This window comes from Rhinoderma darwinii, chromosome 4 (genome assembly GCF_050947455.1).
Source record: "Rhinoderma darwinii isolate aRhiDar2 chromosome 4, aRhiDar2.hap1, whole genome shotgun sequence".
NCBI lineage: Eukaryota > Metazoa > Chordata > Amphibia > Anura > Rhinodermatidae > Rhinoderma > Rhinoderma darwinii.
In genome coordinates, this window is record NC_134690.1 from 391,698,369 (window position 1) to 391,718,923 (window position 20,555).

Genomic DNA, 20,555 nt, shown 5'->3' on the forward strand with positions numbered 1-20,555 from the left:
AAACTTTTCAAAACTGTTAAGGTAGGCGTAAAAAGTGGCTAACGCGCATAATAAATTTATACTCCACGCGATAAAATTCGGGCACATTTTGTTTAGTAAATGCCCCCACTACATGTCTTCTAATAAGTCTATAAGATATATTATATTAGGAAAGACAGTGCAAAGAGTTGCGACAAAGTGTCCATTTCATACAGTATCGTTTCAAAAACATTCAGAAGTTCCATAATAATAATGTATATACATGTGTGCGTCTCTGTGATCAATGTGCAGCGTGTATGCACTATTGTGTAAATAAATAGAAAAAAGTCTTACTTCATCCACGGTTGAGACAAGTTAGGAAAATCCCTGGAAGTCATCTTGCTTAAAAATTAGGAATCCAACGAAATGCTCTTTATTTTATTTTCCTATATTCTCCAATATTTGATCTGTACACTCTGAAAACTAAGAAAGAAAAGATTCATTCTGTGCTCTCTTGTCCTCCCTTTGCCATGATATACAGATTTACCCCCATTGGCTGCTCTCTGATCTCAACAATGTAAACATGAAAGGGTTAAAAAAACAAAAACAACCTCTTTTGTCCTGCTCAGAAAACCTCACTTGCCCCAGGGGTGTAATACAGATGGTTATGAACAAATCAAAAATTTCTACCTAAAATCAAAAACATTCCGGCTTTATCAAGATATATAGTAGTATTTTTGTATAGGATTGCGAACAAATAAAAAAGTTCCACCTTAAAGCAAAAACAAAAACATTCTATTTCAACGCAAGGCTACGTATTGTCTTGACTGCCTTTAAATGTGTTACTATGTTTAGGATTTTTATTGAGTCTTTATTTAGCTACTCTTTGGTAACCAAGTGACAGATGCACTTGTGACCCTGTTAGCCAAGATGACATCACTCATATAACATCACTGACAGCTACACCCACTGTGGGCACCATCTCTACACCTGCTATATTAAGGGGTTAACCTACGCTAATCAAACGTGTCTGAGGTAATCACAATTATCATATTCCCTGATCTTTACAACTGATCCCATACAAAATTGATATTTTTGAGGTTGTTCCTATAAAATGTTCCTATAAAAATAAGTCAAAATATTTTTTAATCAAATATCAATTATATTCACTGCCAAGATTTGATCACATAAAAACAGATAGCCCTAAAACACAATAGGAAATATAGGGATAGACTATAATACCCAACCCAGGAGAGAAAACTCATAATAGGAGGCATTTATCACTACGGTTCTAGGGTGCATGCATTTGGGAGTCTGTAAAAATGGTGCACGTGGTATGATAAATTTGGCAAAAATTGCTATATATATTAGACACATTTCTCTTCCTTACGCCACCTCATGACTGGCATACATGAACACCAATATTTGGTGCCAAAAACGGCACAGGTTTTAAGTCATTTTGGGCCATTTTAAGACCTCTATTATCTACCAGGGTGGGGCAAATTTAGTTTTTGACCTAATTTCCTATATTTTTCTAAAAAAAAAATACTTTTTTTTAAACTGATCTGAAGATTAGAAATTTGAGAAGTAATTTCTAAAACAACAGCTTATATAAAATCCTTATAAAATCTCATCTTCTGTGTCTTCCTCCCAGAGTGAGTGGATTTTAATTTTAACCCTATTAGTGAAGGGGTTAAGTAATTGCAGCTGCACTGATCATTTTGCACAGTGGACTGAGCACTGTTTACTAAACAGGGTATGCCGGACTGCACTGACTTCTGACTTCTAGGTCTTTGAAGATGGGGCGAAAGGGGCATGTGGTTTCTGTTTTTAGTGTACACTCTGTTACTCTCTTAATCCTGTTTTATGTAGTTCACACCTGCTGCCGACTAGCTGTCTGCTGAAGGCTTGTGGTTCTTGCAGCACTAGACTGTGCCTTGTAGATACATAGAGCTTCATCTCAGCTCCTGTTAGAGATCAAATGTAGATTATCAGACCAAACTAACTAACTTAAGGCCCTATTACACCGGCCGATAGTCGGCCGGTGCAGCGAGCGCCGATCAAACAGACATCGTTGATCGGGACTAGTTTGCTCCTGTCAGAAGGAGCTATGGATGGGGACGAGCGGTCATTACTCTTTACACAGAGAGGTGCTGCCGACAACGATAATATTTTACTTTTTTAAAAGGATACGATCAGCAGATGATCGAGGGTTTGCTCGTTCATCTGCTGATCGCTGCCCTGTTTACACAGGGAAATTATCAGCAACGAGCTTTCTATGAGTGCTCGTCTGCCCGATAATCGCCCAGAGTAAAACCCCCTTAACAGAACCACTCCAGCTTGTGTAGTTCTTTTTATATGACTAGTCTTTTTCTTCTATAATCGTCTGAGTTAGGGTGACCATAGACATACGATTGTTGCCAGTCAAATGATTGTTCACCCAACAGCTATCTTCCCAAACTCCCCCGTTAACGCGCCTATTTGGCTCAGCCAAATGATTATGTCACATCTACTGAGCCAAGGGTGTAGACGGGTGCGTAACTAGAATTTTCTAGTGCCCCATAGCAAAATAAGATGTGCCCCCACCACCTAGTGACAGGAAACTGAAACAGGAGCATAAGTACAGTAGAAATAATTGAAGCCATGAATCAGAGAAACCACATAGTAGTGATACTGTAGATAGCAAAAAGGCAAAAACTTGCTATTCCCCACAAAAAGGAACAACGTTCTTGCACTTTAGTGGGCACCCTCAACCTCTAGGCCTCATATTAGCTGCTATGGCTATAGTTACGCCCATGGGCGTAGCTGGGGGGGGGGGCATCTGCACATATTGCTAGATGCTAGAAGGGGAGCTAACAAGTCACTTTGTCTTGGTTATGGTATTTGAATACAGTGCAGGGGCACAGAACACATTTCTTGACCCAGGTGAAAGAAAAAATAGCTACGACTCAAATGATCAGAAAGGTTATAACCCAAGTGTTCTGATCACGGTTTCTTTCCATAGTCGACTACGCTATTGATTCTGCCAAAAAACAAAACAACAGAAACCTTAAGGAACGGAGACAAACGGAAACCTTTAGCAACGGAAGCGTTAACATTGAAATCAATGGTAATGCAAACAGAAAACTATGGTTTCTGTTTGGTTTCCATTCATGGGTTCCCCTGATGGAAAGTCTAGTGGAACCCATGAACGGAACCCAGACGCAGATGTGAACGAAGCCTAATACAGATTGGGATGTCAATGGATCCACAAACAAAAATGGAATGTCTATGTCCCGCTCCTCTTTTTAAGAATGGCCCTATATAACAACCATTTGGTCACCCATGGAGAATAGTAGAATAATTGGTTTACATCTGTAAGTCAAGACACCGATACTTTCCTTGAGGATTCTCTATCGTCATATGTAAATGTAAAATGAATGATTATTATGATTTCCATTGTCATTAGAGAGGAACACAGAAATGTCATCCATAATATACCCACATTTCGGAATAATATTGTTTTCATTGCATTCTGTAGATGGGGAAAACCTCCGTCATAGAATTATATACCATTCAAAAAGTTCTATTATAAGTCATATAAAACAATTATATGTGAGCAAAACATTTTTTATAGGTTTTTTAGAGGGAAGTCCTCCATAAATATAGGTAATGAGCCAGTCTTTAATTAGTGCCCCCTAGTGGAGATCCTTGCTTCAGTATGTTAATGGCCTAAATAAAAAATAAAAAAGTACCTTACCTAATAAATCCACTGGTAACACAAACATGTTGTATACACATGAACAAGAGCTGAATTTGATATTTTTCACAATGGTCCACGACATGAGGATGTGCTACCATTGGTTTTCAAAAAGAGAAAGCTACAGAATCATATTGGCTCAGTGAGTTGCCACAGTGCTCATATGAAATAGTTAAATTACAAATTTCAGCTCTGCTACATCTGTATAGATGTGACACATAAAACTAGCATAGAAAAAGATGGGTTATATACGGTAGATTATAATCTACCGTCTATGTACAGCATATACTGTAGACAATCGATGGCGTCAATGTAGTGTAGCAAAGGGTATATATAATAGGCTTTCTGGTCTATGTGGCTTATAAAACCGAGCACTTCAGAAAAAATGTTTTAAAGAGTGGTAGATGAAGGTGTACACCAGGGGTTCAGCTGTAGAAGGTAATCAAGTCCTTCAATGGGTTGACATGGAGTGGGCGTTATTGAAAGGAATGCACCATAAATCTTGTCATTGCAGAATTCGAACCTAGCCTCTTTTTTAAGAAACCAATATTTTTTTCCCCCCCTTATTGCAGAAGATACACAATTTAGTTCTGGTTGAATAATCTTTCAACCTACAGACTATTAGAGCCAATAATCAAAGTTGAGGGTTAATGACCTCCAAATTATACAGAGAGGTAGGAAGCCCTGCCAGGTGCCAGCTCCTCACTGGGAATTATAATATATATATATATATATATATATATATGCATCATATCCCAAGAGCAAATCTGAGGTGCTGACATAGGTCTCGATAAGCTGTTTAAAAGCCAAATTTATGATTTTAAATTTTCATATAAAAAACAAAAATTATTTAGCTAAAATTTTTGAAAACAATTGCATTTAAAGTAGAGCATAAAGTTAATACAGAAAATTACTCGATACAATATGAGAAGACAATAATAGAAGTCATATCGTGTAGGAGACCAGAAATCTAAAAATATACTGTATACATGGCATTGATTTAACATCATAAGTGCCAACATGATCTCAAATGCGTGGATCTGTATTGTGCCCCATATCTGGTTTCCAAAGGGTTAAAACGGTCAGGCTTAGTCAGGAGCATAAATTCATTTTATTCATCACCACGTAGAACTTGTCCTTGCTGCACTAATAAAGTTGGATTAATCATCTCCAAACTAGGCATACGAAAAACATTTTGAGCACAGGTCCAAATCAAGAGGGAATGGCAAAGCCGAGCTAACTGGCTTTTAATTCTGACCTGGTTAAATGGAATGTGAGGAAAGAAAATTGGACAGGGCTGGAATTTTATGAACTAGATTAAGAGTTAAAATAGGTGTTTGGAGTTCGAGCTTGGTCTAAGGGTATGTTCACACGTAGTGAGCAAAAACGTCTGAAAATATGGAGCTGTTTTCAGGCGAAAACAGCTCCTGATTTTCAGACGTTTTTGTAGCAACTCCCGTTTTTCGCTGCGTTTTTTACGGCCGTTTTTGGAGCTCTTTTTCAATGGAGTCAATGAGAAACGCCTCCAAAAATGTCCCAAGAAGTGTCCTGCACTTCTGTTGACGAGCCGTATTTTGACAGCGACGCGTAAAATAAAGGCTTGTGGGAACAGAACATCTTAATTCCCATTAAAAGCAATGGGCAGATGTTTGTAGTTGTATTAGGGGCGCTTTTTCAGGTGTAATTCGAGGCGTAAAACTCCCGAATTACGTCTGAAACCACTGCGTGTGAACATACCCTGAGATTAATAATAGTTTAAAGTTTAGGGAAAACCCACCACTGAAATGTTCTTAATTACTACAAGATTTAAAAATGTACCATTTACAAAAAAAACTCACATGGTCTAACTTTAGGCCTGATATTTCTTACGTGAGATCACTAGAAGGTTGGGGAAAAAGTGGCGGTCTTCCAAATGAACATAGTTTAAAATAAGAATAAGAGATCAGTTTCTAACTAATTAATGGACTCAATTCAACACATTTTATAGCTAATTGAGGACTGCTTGAGAAACACTCTTTACCCGAGGTGAAGGAGCAGTGAAGGTTGGGTCTGCATACAACAATCATCCTCAAGAAGGGTCATTCATAGAGGTCTACTGAACAACCAACTGGCTTCTTGGTTTGTTACATATAAGTGCTTAACCTGGCTGTTTAAGAGAAAGTGGGGAGTCTCTTAGAGGGTCCATATTTGCTTTAGATAAAGATTATTTTTTTTTTATTAAGGACGTAGAATTGTGATCTTGAGAACTTACTTGAAGTTGTCTCTTTTTTGGCCAAGGTTTCGTGTTCGGAAGCCGGATAGGCAAGTAAATGGAAACCACTCAAGTCAGGCTCTATGTTATTAATTAAATGGTCTGTAGTTTCAAATTGTTAGAGACAAAATGTTGGATTCTGGAGAAATCCATACACTTAAAAGTAAAGGATTTTTGAAGATAGGCATTTGGTCAATTTATCATCCTTGACCATTCAGTTTTCTTGTATTCCCCCTGGCCGGCTGTGAGGGATAGAAGAGAGGCACAGTGTCTTATCGAATGGTATTGATCACAGGGTGTCAGTGATCTAATCAAGAGCAATCAATACTAATCCAAAATCAATCAAAACACTTTTTACACCATCATTTATCAAATCAGAATGCAACAGCTACTTCCAAGCATAAAATGAAGAAAAATGAGAAATGCGACAGAGAGGAACGGAGACAAAGAGTAAGGGAAAAGGGAATACAAACAGCCATATGAGTTAAGAAACTCTTAAAATTTGTTAACCCCTCCAGATCTGCTCCCGACTATAATGAAGACATTAATCATCCTGTCTTGAGTGTAAATTATAAGTATATGCTAGTGAACCTAAACGCATCTCAGTACAATCACTATGTTAAGCCAAGTCTAAATGAATCAAGCACAATGGAGATCATACAGATTAAATATTAGGAATTAAATACTTGTATCAAGACTTTGCTGCATATAGGACGTGAGCGAAAATCCCAGGCAGTTGTCCTATACGGCAAGATGTAGCGTCAGAAAATCTAAATCTAGATAAAGAATTAAAAAGAGCAATATTTTTTTATTCAAAAAGTCTTCACAAGTCGGTTTCTACCATCTTAGGACGTCAAGTCAGTCACCTTGAGGACAATATAGTTAATGTACTAATAAAAAGGTACTATTTTAGTTACCTTCTCACGCAGCAGAACTATTCATACCGTGACTGTATTTTACATCGTTTAATTTCGACTCTAAGTGGCCACACAACCTCCCAGCTCATTCTGCAACAATTTATGGAGTTGCCAACGCTGCATGTGGGATCAAATGGGCAACTGGTAACACGTAATGCAATCAGCTGAGCTGGCAAATCTGCACTGCACCAAAGTAGGCTTCAGCGGAAATACAAGCACACGAGCAAATGATGCACCAAGCGGTAACTTAGGCTACACTGCAATAAGCTTCACAAATTCACAATTACACCATCTTTTCGTTGAGTTGAGCCTAGTCTAAAGCTACAACCAGTTCCATCCATTCGCAGTATACAGAAAACGATATAGTTATATAGTTAGTATGGCTGAAAAAAATAAGTAAGCTCAATCAGGGGAGGGGAGAAAACATGGATGAAAGGAACCGAGGGTGGGGGGGGAGTACGTCTTAGAACTTTTTGCCTCTTATACCTCTATAGCAATTGAGAATGTTGAGTATTTAATTGACTGGTGTCCCTCCCTCTCAATACATTAACCCATCTGATGTCGATTTCTCAAAACGTCTTTTCTCTCTTGCAGACCGAGCATATTACAAGTGGAGACCGATAAGGACAAACCAAAGTTTTAACCTTATATTTCCTTAAAACCATTCACAATTTGCATTACGTAAAACTTTTTTACTTCCTGTGCAACGGATCCCAATAATCGCAATGACAGAGCCCTATCAGCCATATCAATTTTATGCCCAACGTATGTCTACGCAATGAGAAATGGTTATTAGTACCTTATAGATCACATTTGTTTTAATGGACCCTATATGCATCGGTGTCAAATTATCTCTATAATTTATCTAACATTCTATAAAACAACTAAAGAAATCTTTCCCACATTTCAAGGCACAGCACCCCCTGTCCAACCACGTGGCGAGAACCTCAATATCAGTAGTTACATTGTTATAATTGTATTCTTCTTTTATGTATATATTTTTGTTTGGCAGTAGATTGTGCTTGTTTTTGTAAGACAGGTAATCTACCGTTCATAATTATCCTCCACAAAAAGATATTACTCTTTAACTTCAAGAAAAGCCCAGCAGTGTCTGAAACATTCACTTCTGGTAATGTAAAAGCATTGGCATTTAACTGCCTTCCCGATAAGACGGTGCCAGTAAAACTGATTATTCTTTTCTTATTCAAAGCATATCAGCATTTCGAAAAGCTCTTTCAATCTTATCAGGTGTATGAACAGCGAATTTACTGAAAAACAGTTTGTTCGGCTCCTCTCTCTCTGCGCCAGGCTATCAGATAAACCAAACTAACTAACTGTATTTATACACAAACATACTTAGAATGAATTCAGCAATGTAAACGGCTGATAATACGTGCTGCCGGCACTAGACTAGGCAACATTTGGCTGCCTTAGGGGCCGAAGCACTTAATAAACTGACGGGGCAACCAGTTCTAAATAGGACGTTGGTAACAAAAAGTTGAGCGGGAATATAAAAAGTATTACTTTTAGAAAACGGTCATATAAAAAGATGCAACAAAAATGAAGGCACTCGACTCATTGATAGGTTGCAATCATGTTGGTCTAGGCCCGTCTTCCATTGGTGTCAGTAATTCAATTATTAATTCATTTTTAGCAAACCACCATAACATTTTATCCAATTATTTAGACTGGTTACTTTTTTTGTCTCATAGACCATCTGTAGATATTTGTTTGTTTTTGTTTTTTTGTTCTTTCCCCTCTATATTTTGCTATAATATACCGCGATGGACTATTACTTTTTTTTCCTCGGCATAGCAGATATTATTGAACATCAATACTACTGGGCGCGCTATATTTTAAACTAATACGTTATTTTGTAATATTTGGCAAAAATAAATGATGAAAATACCAAAAATTGCACAAACCCATTCCCATTCAATCCATAGGGAACCTAAAAAGAACTATTCTCTTTCTCAAAACTGTTTTTTTCTCTCTTTCTCGTCATAATCTAAAAAGATTCCCTGTTATTGCCAGTTAGATTACAGAAAGTGACATGTTTTCACATTTTCTTCACAGCTACGCTCCCTGGAACAAAACTGCTAAATAATACTGATTTTTTTCTGTTTCTGCACTAAACTCTACGATGACTTGTTACCTGACATTATCTGTAATGCGCCTGATTCGTAGAATTACAGTACAGATAAATCTTTGCATAACGTAACCTTTTTACTAGAAAAAACCTAAAAAAACAAAACACATGGCTGAGGCAGGATTAACTCTTTTGCTACCACTCCAAGAAAAAAAAAAGTTGCAAAAAATTACGCAAAATATAAGTAACATATATTAATGTTGCCAATGTAGTCATAGGCAAAAATCTACAAACCCCTCCCGAGAAGGTTTATATTGGGCTGTAATAAACTAGAAATTCCTTCTCCATAACATAAACCTAAAAAAAAAAGTTAAACATCCACCATCAAGAAAAAACAACAAGTCCTATGGAATCTAATGAAAGGTCTACATCACAATTTATTATTGTCATAGGTGAAAGGTCAGCAAGGTCGTACCATTTCTATATATATGATGGCATCCATAAATTATGTTTTTGTCATGTGCTAACCATTTTTCATAAGAGGTTCGAATGTTCAAATCACTTCATAGCCCTAACCAATCATTAACAGTAAAAATAATATTCATTGTTATCTAGTTGGCCTCAATGTCCATAGACTTCACAGCTTCATATTACGTATTTTATTGTGTTTCAAGGCCAAAAATTTAAGTTCAAAAAGTTGGATTTTTTTTTTCAACACCAATATCGTTCATTGTCTATTTTCAGCAACCAAGACTGCAGAAGGAGAAATTTGCCTGTTTTTGTAAAAGACAAAACAGGATATGGCTCCTCCAACATCCTGTCACCTACCAGAGATCACATGACGACTACTGATCAGTTTAGGCTTGATGGGCACTGGTATGAAGTAGAACAAAATCATCTCTCATTGGGAAAATACAATTTAATATGTGCAAATCACAACCATAATACAAAAAAAATAATAACAAAAAATTTAAAAAAATGTGCAGCCTCCCTGCCTTGGGTACCCACCAGTTTACTCCAAACTATATAGACAACTTTTTTCGAATAAACATTTAAATTAAAACAAAAACACAATGAATAGGTTGAGAAGTGTCTGAAAAATATGTTTTGACTCAACGGGTCATTATACCCTTCATCAGGGGTGTTCAGAGTGCTGCTTTGGCCCAAATCTAGGACACAGGCTGTGATAATAAATTCACATGCCAAGAAAAATGTATTTTCGAATAATATTTTATTATTAAAAAAATGAATTCTTATGATTATTAAACTACGGTACTTTTTAGTTCTCGAATATTGGGAATAAATCTGATATTTTAGGTTTTTACGTGTATTTTCATGCATCTTCTATAGTGAGCTATATGTGTATTTGCTGTATTTTTCTGCATCTAAAAATCTTAAATAAAAAAAAATAAAAAGTGTATTTCAAACGACTGTCACACATAAAAACATTTAGTGTAAAAAATAAAAATAAAAAATAAATTTTTTTTTTTTCATAAACCCAAACGGATATCTGCAATGGTGCGGTTAATGGCTCAGACAAATAAACTAGGAATTTCAGGTATAGCCCCAGCTCACTGAATGAGAATTGGCAGTCACGTGCCCTATGCATGACCCCAAGACAAATGTTTTCAACGTGAGACTAATGAATTGGTTTTACAGTAAATGTTATGCATTGCACGCACCTACGGTACTGAAGGGGTTATTGCATTTTCAGCTTGAAATGCACGACTGCTTCTCTTTGACCTTCTGACAGCAAAGTTAATGCAGTGAATTTTTTCTAATTTGTTTGGCTATGCAATGTATTGTGTGCCACAGCTAAAGATTTTCTTTTGAGTTGTTGTTGTGTATTTTTGGCTTTTTTTATATATTTAGTTAGGCCGATCGAATGCAAACTCCAGCTCGACTTATAATTTTGGTCTATTAAAGGTGGTCTAGAACAGATCTGTTAATGGAGCGGTGGCACCACCGTGGACCAACATATCAGCCTCTACATCTTGGTCAATTGTTGTTTCAGCATCTGTGACACAAAGGCTATATGACAGATGAGACAGGTGTCATTCCAACTAATGCAATCCAGTGATGGGCTCCTTAATGTGACCAGGCACCACCTGAGCGTAATCCCTTTTTGATACAAGTATAATAATAATTTTCTATTATGTCTATTACATTTTTTTTAGAATTCCTAACGAACTCCTTCCTCTTCGTGAACTGAATTCAGAATATTGTTGGTACAAAACTTCATAACCCAAAAAATGATTAAAATAATAAAAATACAACTAGTCATACAATTAATAGGAGTATTTTATTTGTTCTAATCAAATCTACTCGTTCTAATATTTTTCTAATTTTTGGGTTTTCTGAGTATAGTTTTCGTGTTGAGTGTACCAGGTTATAAATACCAAACCTCGTTCGTATAAGTTTTTTATTTCTACATTAAAATATTTTTAACGGATTATACATTTTTACATATCTCCGAATCGTACGTAAAGGACACATCAGTCATTTATTTAATAATCTACGTTTCATTTTATACTCTAAATTTTGTGAATATTAACCATCAGCCCCCATGTTATACTATAAATTTTGGGAAAATTGACAACTATCCCCAATCTTGAAGGGAAATTTTTTGTATGGTCGTGAACTTTACATAGTAAATTATGGATCTCCAAACTCACATGGATTATATGTTTATCGTCAAGTGGAAAGTATTGATTTTTTTTTGCACAAAATCAATTTATTACTATACATTTTTAGCTGCTACTATAGCAATATTCTGACCACAAGGCATTATGGGCATTTGCACTGCGGGTCAGCTACTTTTTCAATACTGTATCACTATGCGGAGACCCTAAAACTTTTTTCCTTTTGACTGACAATATAAGAAGGGGGAAAAAAAGGAGCCCTGTCTAGTTTACATTTTCACACTTCATTACATGGGAAACACAAGTGCTGCTAACAGATGGGCACCCTCTTTTGAAGGGCTGACAGGGGAAAATATAACAGGCCTATTTAGTGTGCAGACAATTCTCTTATTCCTAATTGAACCGATATCTTTTTATAATGTAGAAAAACAAGTGAGAACACATTGAATGATGCAGATATCAAAGTATTTGCGATAAAAGGATTATTTCATCTTCTCAAAACAGTTCACCAATTTTTCTTACATCTTGCGTTTACTTATTTTATTACATTTTGTTCTACCTTTTGTTTTTTACTTTTTTTAAAATAGTTGTATATATATATATATCTGGGGTAATTGCATAATTTTAGAAATTGTTATTTATATAATTTCACATCTGTATATACATACATATATACATACATACATACATATATACACATATATATACACACATATATACACATATATATACACACATATACACATATATATATATACATACATACACACACATATACACATATATATATATACATACACACACATATATATATATACACATACATATATACACATACATATATACACATATATATATACATACATACACATATATATACACACATATATATATATATATATATATATTTACACACACACACACACACACACACACAGACAAACACAGTCTATTATTTATGACAAATGTCAATCTATTTCTATCCATGACCAAAGTCTCAATTATGCTAATCTCAAAAGATATATTCGTGATTTTTTTTTTACTTTATACTTGCTCTTGCTATAGGTGGATATTCAGCAGATATAACTATTCGTCATCCTGTTTACAGTGCTGGTGATGATCACTATTCTCTGCTAAATATCCAGCCTGACCCCCAGTCAGTGACGACAGCTGATGTTTTTGACCCACTGAGATGTGAGATGTCAAGTAAATAATAACATAGTGCTCCAGTTCCGCTGATAAATATGCGTATATTATTTTTTTCACAATTATTTAGAAGTATTTGCGTCAAATATCAAACCATTCCAAGGTTTATTTGATTTGGGATATAGGATTCTCTATTTAATAAAAGCCCAATGTAGTAACTCAATGTAGCCTGTGAACTGGGCATCCTTCCCATGTAACATACACCAAATTCTATTCTTTTGATAACCGTATTTGATTGTAGATAAACTGGGAGCAACAATAAAAAGAAAACAGAATTACCAATAATGATCAAATTGCAACTATAAATTATGCTAGTTCTATAATGCAAATAAATGCTACTATAAGCAAGCATGCAAAAAAAATAAAAAAAAATACAAAATTGAGTACATGTTAATAACGGATTTTTAAATATATTTCTTCTACTTAATGTCTGCAATTTAAATGTAAATAATTCCGTAACAAAAAAAAAACCTATAAAATATATCTCGACTGTAATATGTGTTTACTGTATAATGGGCAATCTGTTTTACGGAATAAAATATGATGCTCCAGTTGTTTTAGACAGGTATAGACTGTGCTGGTAGATGACAATGAAGATGTAAGCGTTGTTATGTCTGCAGGACATTGACTGTGCATGCCAGCGATAGGATTGGCAAAATTCTGTCTATAACGTTACGAAATCTCTACGTAAATTTTTTACAAATAATCATTTGAATTAAATATCTGTCAGTATTGACAGCTGAACCGAAAGCTGAAATGAGAACACACAAGAAACACACGTTCAGAAGGAAAAAAAATAGTTCCCCCGAAACCTGCTAATATAATGGGGATGAATTGTTGGGGTCTATTAAAAAAAAAAAAATTTACGAGGAAAAATTACAATAGTTAGAGCTTTTATGGCACAATAGGTTGAAAAACCAGAAGTCATTGCATTCAGGGCAGTGCCAGTTTGATAAGAAATGTGTTGGAGTGTATGGTAAAGGGTCAAAATGAAATAAAGCAAAAACATAAGAAGAAAAACAAGGCAAAATAGAATAGTTATCACAGATACAAAAAAAATTAAACAAATCATACGGTCCTACCATGAAGGTAAGGTTTTATTTTCAGAAAAAGAGTTGGTCCTCACATTTACACCATGTCTGTGTACATAAACCATTTCCCTAAGATAAAGATAAAAGAATTTATCAGTTGTCTGGGGGAAATGCCTAAAAAAGAAATAAAATAAAAAACATTTACATAATTACTTAAAAAAAAGCATTAAATAACATGTAAATATTCTTTGTTCGCCATTAAGCATGCATACAAATACAATGTATGTCTATCTAGAGTCCATAAAAGGTATATATGTGTATCAAGGTATACAGTATAGGAAGGTAGAAGTAACTTAACATGACAGATTCAGCAAATGTAGTGGCAACTTTATTGCATAGAAAATGAAAACCTCAAAGCTCACTATACTATAAAACACACAGAGTACACACATGCTATACTATAAAACACACATACGTACACACATGCTATACTATAAAACACACAGAGTACACACATGCTATACTATAAAACACACAGAGTACACACATGCTATACTATAAAACACACAGAGTACACACATGCTATACTATAAAACACACAGAGTACACACATGCTATACTATAAAACACACATAGAGTACACACACACAAACAACACGATTATATGTGACTGTCACCGCTATAAAACACACATACAGTACACACGTACACAAAACAACTATAAGTTGCACAAACAGTACACATACATGCACGCAACAGGATTATATCATACTGTTACCACATAATATACTGTAAAACATACATACAGTACACGTACATGCACACAACACAACTATAAGACACACATACATTCACAAAACACAACTATAAGACACAAACAGTACACATATATGCAAACACCACAACTATAATACACACACAGTACACATATATGCAAACAACACAACTATAAGACACACACAGTACACATATATGCAAACACCACAACTATAAGACACACACAGTACACACATATGCAAACACCACAACTATAAAACACACACAGTACACATATATGCAAACAACACAACTATAAGACACACACAGTACACACATATGCAAACACCACAACTATAAAACACACACAGTACACATATATGCAAACAACACAACTATAAGACACACACAGTACACATATATGCAAACACCACAACTATAAGACACACACAGTACACATATATACAAACACAACTATAAAGACACAAACAGTACACATACATGAACACAACACGATTATATCTATCACCACTAAACCGTGTATAGCGTACCACTATATTTTTAATGTCTGTTACCGCTAAAAAATACACATATATGCAAACAACACTATATGACACACACATACAGTACACATACATGCATAACACAATTTTAAGTAACTGTCACCATTATAAAACACATATATATAGTACACACACATGCACACAACACAGTTATATCTGTCACCTCAATAAAAAACACACATATAGTACACACATATGCACACAACACAACTATATGACACACATACATTACACATACATGCACACAATACAATTTTAAGCAACTGTCAACATTATAAAATACATACATAGTACACACACATGCACACAACATGATTATATATATGTGACTGTTGCGCAATATATATATATATATACATATGTATATACACTTCTCAACTTTTGCAGACAAACGTGCAAATGTATATACACGTGACACAAACACTGATCTCTATGGAAGTACAAATAGATACAAGAAATCTGTTGACACAAAATAGAGCGAACAGCAAGATCTGTGTATAGACACAAACACAGGGTTATCACACACGTAGAACAAGTTTAAGAGTCAAGCCAAAGGGAGGAAAAGAAGATGTAATGACTAGTTGTATGTGTCAGGCTGCTGGGACTAAGAGTGTCACTCCTGCTCCATCAAACACACACATAAAGCACCATGGAAGGCAGAGAGGCAAAATATTTTACTGTCAGAGCAAGTCCAGGACAGCAACTCATTTCTCTCCCATGTACTTCAGGACAATGACAATTTAATACGAGGCTACGGGATGTAAACGGGAACAAAAAGGCTGGAGGTCCAGGCCGACATGGAGCAGAAAGACAACGTGTAAGGGTAGTATTGATAATAATTATTCAAATGATCTGAGCACTGGGGTGGCTGACACTACCAGGACTAGGTATTGGAAAGATAGAATCAATAAAAAGATAGATAATTTAATATAGATAGATAATATTTTATTTTTGTATACACCTCGCTCTATGCAAAGTAGATGACAGTCTATCCATCCATCCAATATCTATCTATCTCATATCTATCTATCTAATATCTATCTATCTATCTATCTATCTATCTATCTATCTATCTATCTATCTATCTATCTATCTATCTATCTAATATCTATCTATCTAATATCTATCTATCTAATATCTATCTATCTATCTATCTATCTATCTATCTATCTATCTATCTATCTATCTATCTATCTATCTATCTATCTATCTATCTATCTATCTATCTATCTATCTATCGATCGTAAAGTATGGGGTTCCATCCAAGACAACAAGCAGAATTTGGTCAAGCAAATTCCAAAAATACATTGTAGAAACAATACCTTTAACCCCTTTGAATCCACAAGACAAACTCACATAGGTTGGAGTGGACAAGTGCAGATGAAGTCTGCAAGTATTTCAATATTTCCAAAAATAAAGCCACCTCCCAGGAAGGAGATTTCCTTCCCCCTCCTCCCCCTGGTGTCTGAACTGTACCCCAACATTTACCTACACTAGATGAGGCGCTCCAAGTTTTCACAAAAGCATCATGAGTATCGTCCAGGTTCCCAGAAGACGACTTCACTTCTACTACAGGTTACAATGATGTACCACAGTAAGCAGTGCTTATCGACAGCCAAAAGGTTCACCTAGTATGAATCAGTTTGGGGGCATTTGAAAACTTATCAGGTCATCTCATGTGAAAAACCCAACATGTGTGGATCTTATTGTGCAAGACCCCCATTGCCTAAGAACAGTCCTAGAGATAAATAAAACCAAAACCATTTTTTTTTACAAAAATAAAAATTCCTAAAAATTACATTTTTGGATATAGGGGAGTGAGCCCATAGGCAGCGGTTAGATATAGTCCAAGACTCAAATGTGTCTATGTTGCAATTGTAAACCTATAAATACATTTTCTGCCCTCAAATCCAATTGTCCATTCTGCCTAAAAATATTCAAAAATAAAAAGCGAAGGTAAAGTAGAACCATTGACTGGTACTTAAAGAAACAAAAACATAACACACCTTGAAATTTGCAGTGAAAGGCAGAAAGACCAACCATTCTGGGAAATTAATGGGAATTCACCAGGGCTTTACTAATAACATGGGTTAATTACAGCTGCAACGCACTGGGCTCAGTAAATAAAAGAGCACAACCATAAACACATGAAAATGAGCATTCAGCGCTATAAAATGGGACAGATCCCCCGGAAAAGACGGAGCTGTCAGAATGAAATGTAAATGTGGTGGGGAGATGAGATGTTTTTTTCGCCATTATATCCAACACTCAAAATTGAACATGGGGCTAGAGAAGAGCAGGACTTGGCATTTTTGATGTTGAGATCTCTATTGCAGCTAGTTAACGGTAGGAAGGGCAAAAACAGAATTTCAAAAATGTATGCAATTTTTTTTAAGAGTAAGATTTTTCTATTCTACTGAAAGTCTCTAGCTAACTTACACCATGATCTTCTCAAAAACGTGCCCAGTCTGCGAACGCTTTATTGACACATTTCTCTCTCTGGGGATAAAACTTTAGGATATAACAGTGAAGTAAGGGGAAGGAAATCGGAGCGGGTAAAGCACGATCCCGAGATCCCAGCTGGAAACCTGATCACTTAAAAGCAATCACTTAAGATTGTGTACTCATTTATTGTAGCACTAATGTCATCTTATCTTGGCGTCTTGACAGGCAGTAGCCCTTTCTTATCAACATTACACTTTAAGCTCTCCTTGTGCCCTTCCTATATCTATCTATAGATAGAATTACCCCAAACTTTATAGAACAGGCCAATATCCCATACGTTTCCCTTATCCGTCTATCTTCATAATACATCTCATTCTTTTGTCTTCCTCAACTGTTCCTACTGACACCAGCTCCTTTGCTTTCCCTTTTTTTGGACTCTTTTCATTTGCCTTTCCGCTTTCCAACAGCTGTGACAACTGTTAAAACAGTCAGTAAAATTAAGTCAGCTCTATAATCCCTTAGTCAATGTAACATTTTAATCAGAGGTAGAAGGAGTTTTATGTAAAGAGCCTACTGTTTCATTCCCAGAGATGAGATTGACACATATGTCAGAATGGGCCGATACATTTATTGCATCTGTTACCTTAATAACATTCATTTTAAAGAAGACGTAGCGCCTACACTCAGCTAGGCTTAACTTATTACATTACCTCTGTTATAAAGCCCTCCGAACAGCACAGACTAACAGTGGGTTGGAGGCTTCGGTTTTTAATATTTTTGCCCCTAAATTTTTGAAAAGTCCCTATTACAAAGTAGACATCAATTGAGTATCCACTACACAGACAATCACTAAATAGTAACAACTGCTACCTATAGAAATTCTATACTGGTGACTTATTTCTGTAATCAATTCTTTGCAATGCGATAGAGGAGTTAGTAGGACGCTCATAGAGTGACCCCAATATTTCTCTCCATGCACTATAAGCCTAAACACCACCATCCCTTCATCTGACATCTGCACACAGATCATTTCCATGCATCTTCCTTAAGAGGCTTATCTAAAGTAATCATTCAAATTAGCTATAAGAAGGTAAATTTAAGAAAGCTCCTTTAGCCAAGACAGAGTTGACCACACTTTAAAGGTTGTTCCCGGAATACATCGTCGATAAAACTTGAAAAATTAGGAATTTTTTTTAAATATCGAAATGATTATCGAGAAGTTTTTCAATACGCCTCACAGCTTTTTATGCATACCTATCTATTCAGAATGATGATATGAAAATTATATACGGAGAATAGTTGGTACTGTAGTAGTGAGCTTGTGTGCAGCTTTTAAGTTCTACTCTGCTCACTGACACAGTCACACATGGTCTTGTGTATTTCTTTTTTTTTTTTCCTACACAATACAAGTCTATCCCTTTCCCACAATTACAGACGCCTGCTCGCATTGTTAGAGGGCAGCAGTTTGACCAGCTCTACATGACACAAAAGTATCAATGACAGATCCCTCCTAAGAAATATATGTATCTCCTACTCTGCTCTATACAACTACTTAGGAATTCCTTCTGCATGGAAATAAGTATCTATCCTTAACTCTCCGTCCTGCCCAGATCAAAAACATTTTATTTCCTACAGTTCCAAAAATTCCCTTTAACAAGCCCTAGTTACTCATTGACAAGTGCCTGCATTGTAGCTAGTTAATGCTTATCCATCTAGAATTCTACTTCAGGCTGTAACACAGAAGCTGCTGCTTGATAAATACTTCTCTAAACACGCTTTCTCATTTTCTGCTGATTATCCCTCAGCACCGAGCGTGTCACTTCTGTTCTAAATGTGACAGCGGCTGCAAATACAACAAGCATTCGGGTGGTCTGCATGGCACGCAGGTTTGTGCTCCGTCCAGGGGGTTTCTAGGAAAATGTGCTGCACACGAGTGAAACGACACATTTTAACACTTCGCTAAGCTTTTGTGCCAAGTGCCTATTCTTAGTACCTGAATAAGGAAAGACTGACACACAGCTGTTCCCCGGATTGTGACAGGACTCACAGCGGAAGGTAACGGAACAATTCCACAGTCGCACAATTAAAAAGCAGCAACCTCCGCACAATAGAGACAAGACAGGCACACAGTGATCAGTCATGCACAGAAATCCTCTTAGCCCCTACCTGCATCTCTGTATTAATGTTACGCATTGTGTAAAGAAAGAGAAAAGAAGAAGCAAAAAAAAAAAAAAGAAGAGGTACCTACTCTTCCTCGTAGTGCAGGGAAAAAGATTCTGGAAGGCAAAGTTCTACCGAATCCATGTGCGCCCGGCAACCATAATTTGTGCACCCCAGCTATAAATCAAAGTTTCCTTGTCAGAGGACAGTGCAATTAACACAAATGTTCTCCTGGTGACAAGCCTATAGGCACGGCCAGTTGGGACCAAAAGCTCTCACACTCTCCTAATCAAGGACTTAAAGCCCCGATTGCAGCTTATTAATATGAAGTAGAGCTTTACATATGCAGTCCCTCTGGCCCACTTGGCTACTGGATTGGTGGGAGGATAGCCAATGATAGAAGGGGAGGGCAGGAGCTCCACACATTGTGACAGCTAGGCAGGTACTGTGGGAGGGGGATCGAGAACACACTGAAAGCTGAGATGGAGAGGGAGATTTCTCCTGAGCTACAAATGTTTCCTTTGGGCTACAGTACAAAGAGGGAATAAAAGGTTTCTCTGTTTGGGCATTAAACGTTTGTTATAACATTAAACACAACTCACCAGAGCCAAATGAAAGAAAGATTTCTTGTAATTTTTTTTTTCTTTTTAACATTTTTGGAATTTTTTTTTTCCCCGACTGAAGCATGATGTTTTTACTTTTTCTCGCTGCATGCCAATTTCTTACAAACTGGCAATCCTATGGCATTTTATTTTGACAGAACCGCTCTACATTTTGTTTTACATTTTTAAAAAATAT

The 20,555-nt window shown here is 36.1% G+C and overlaps 1 protein-coding gene across 5 annotated transcripts in view; it reads right to left on the bottom strand.

Annotated features, from left to right (window-relative positions):
- The window catches only part of ESRRG (estrogen related receptor gamma), a 660,741-nt gene that overhangs the window by 175,237 nt on the left and 464,949 nt on the right, over positions 1–20,555 (bottom strand). Inside the window, exons 1-2 of one of the 5 annotated variants that reach the window (XM_075863336.1) lie at positions 19,846–20,083; positions 13,885–13,962 (exon numbers count right to left, since the gene is read on the bottom strand). In XM_075863336.1, the coding sequence (XP_075719451.1) occupies positions 13,885–13,962; positions 19,846–19,901 (134 nt within the window). In that variant the 5' untranslated portion in view covers positions 19,902–20,083. Of the gene's footprint in view, positions 1–312; positions 442–13,884; positions 13,963–19,845; positions 20,084–20,555 lie in introns of those variants that run through there. The other 4 variants (XM_075863338.1, XM_075863341.1, XM_075863340.1 and 1 more) reach the window with 4 other exon arrangements.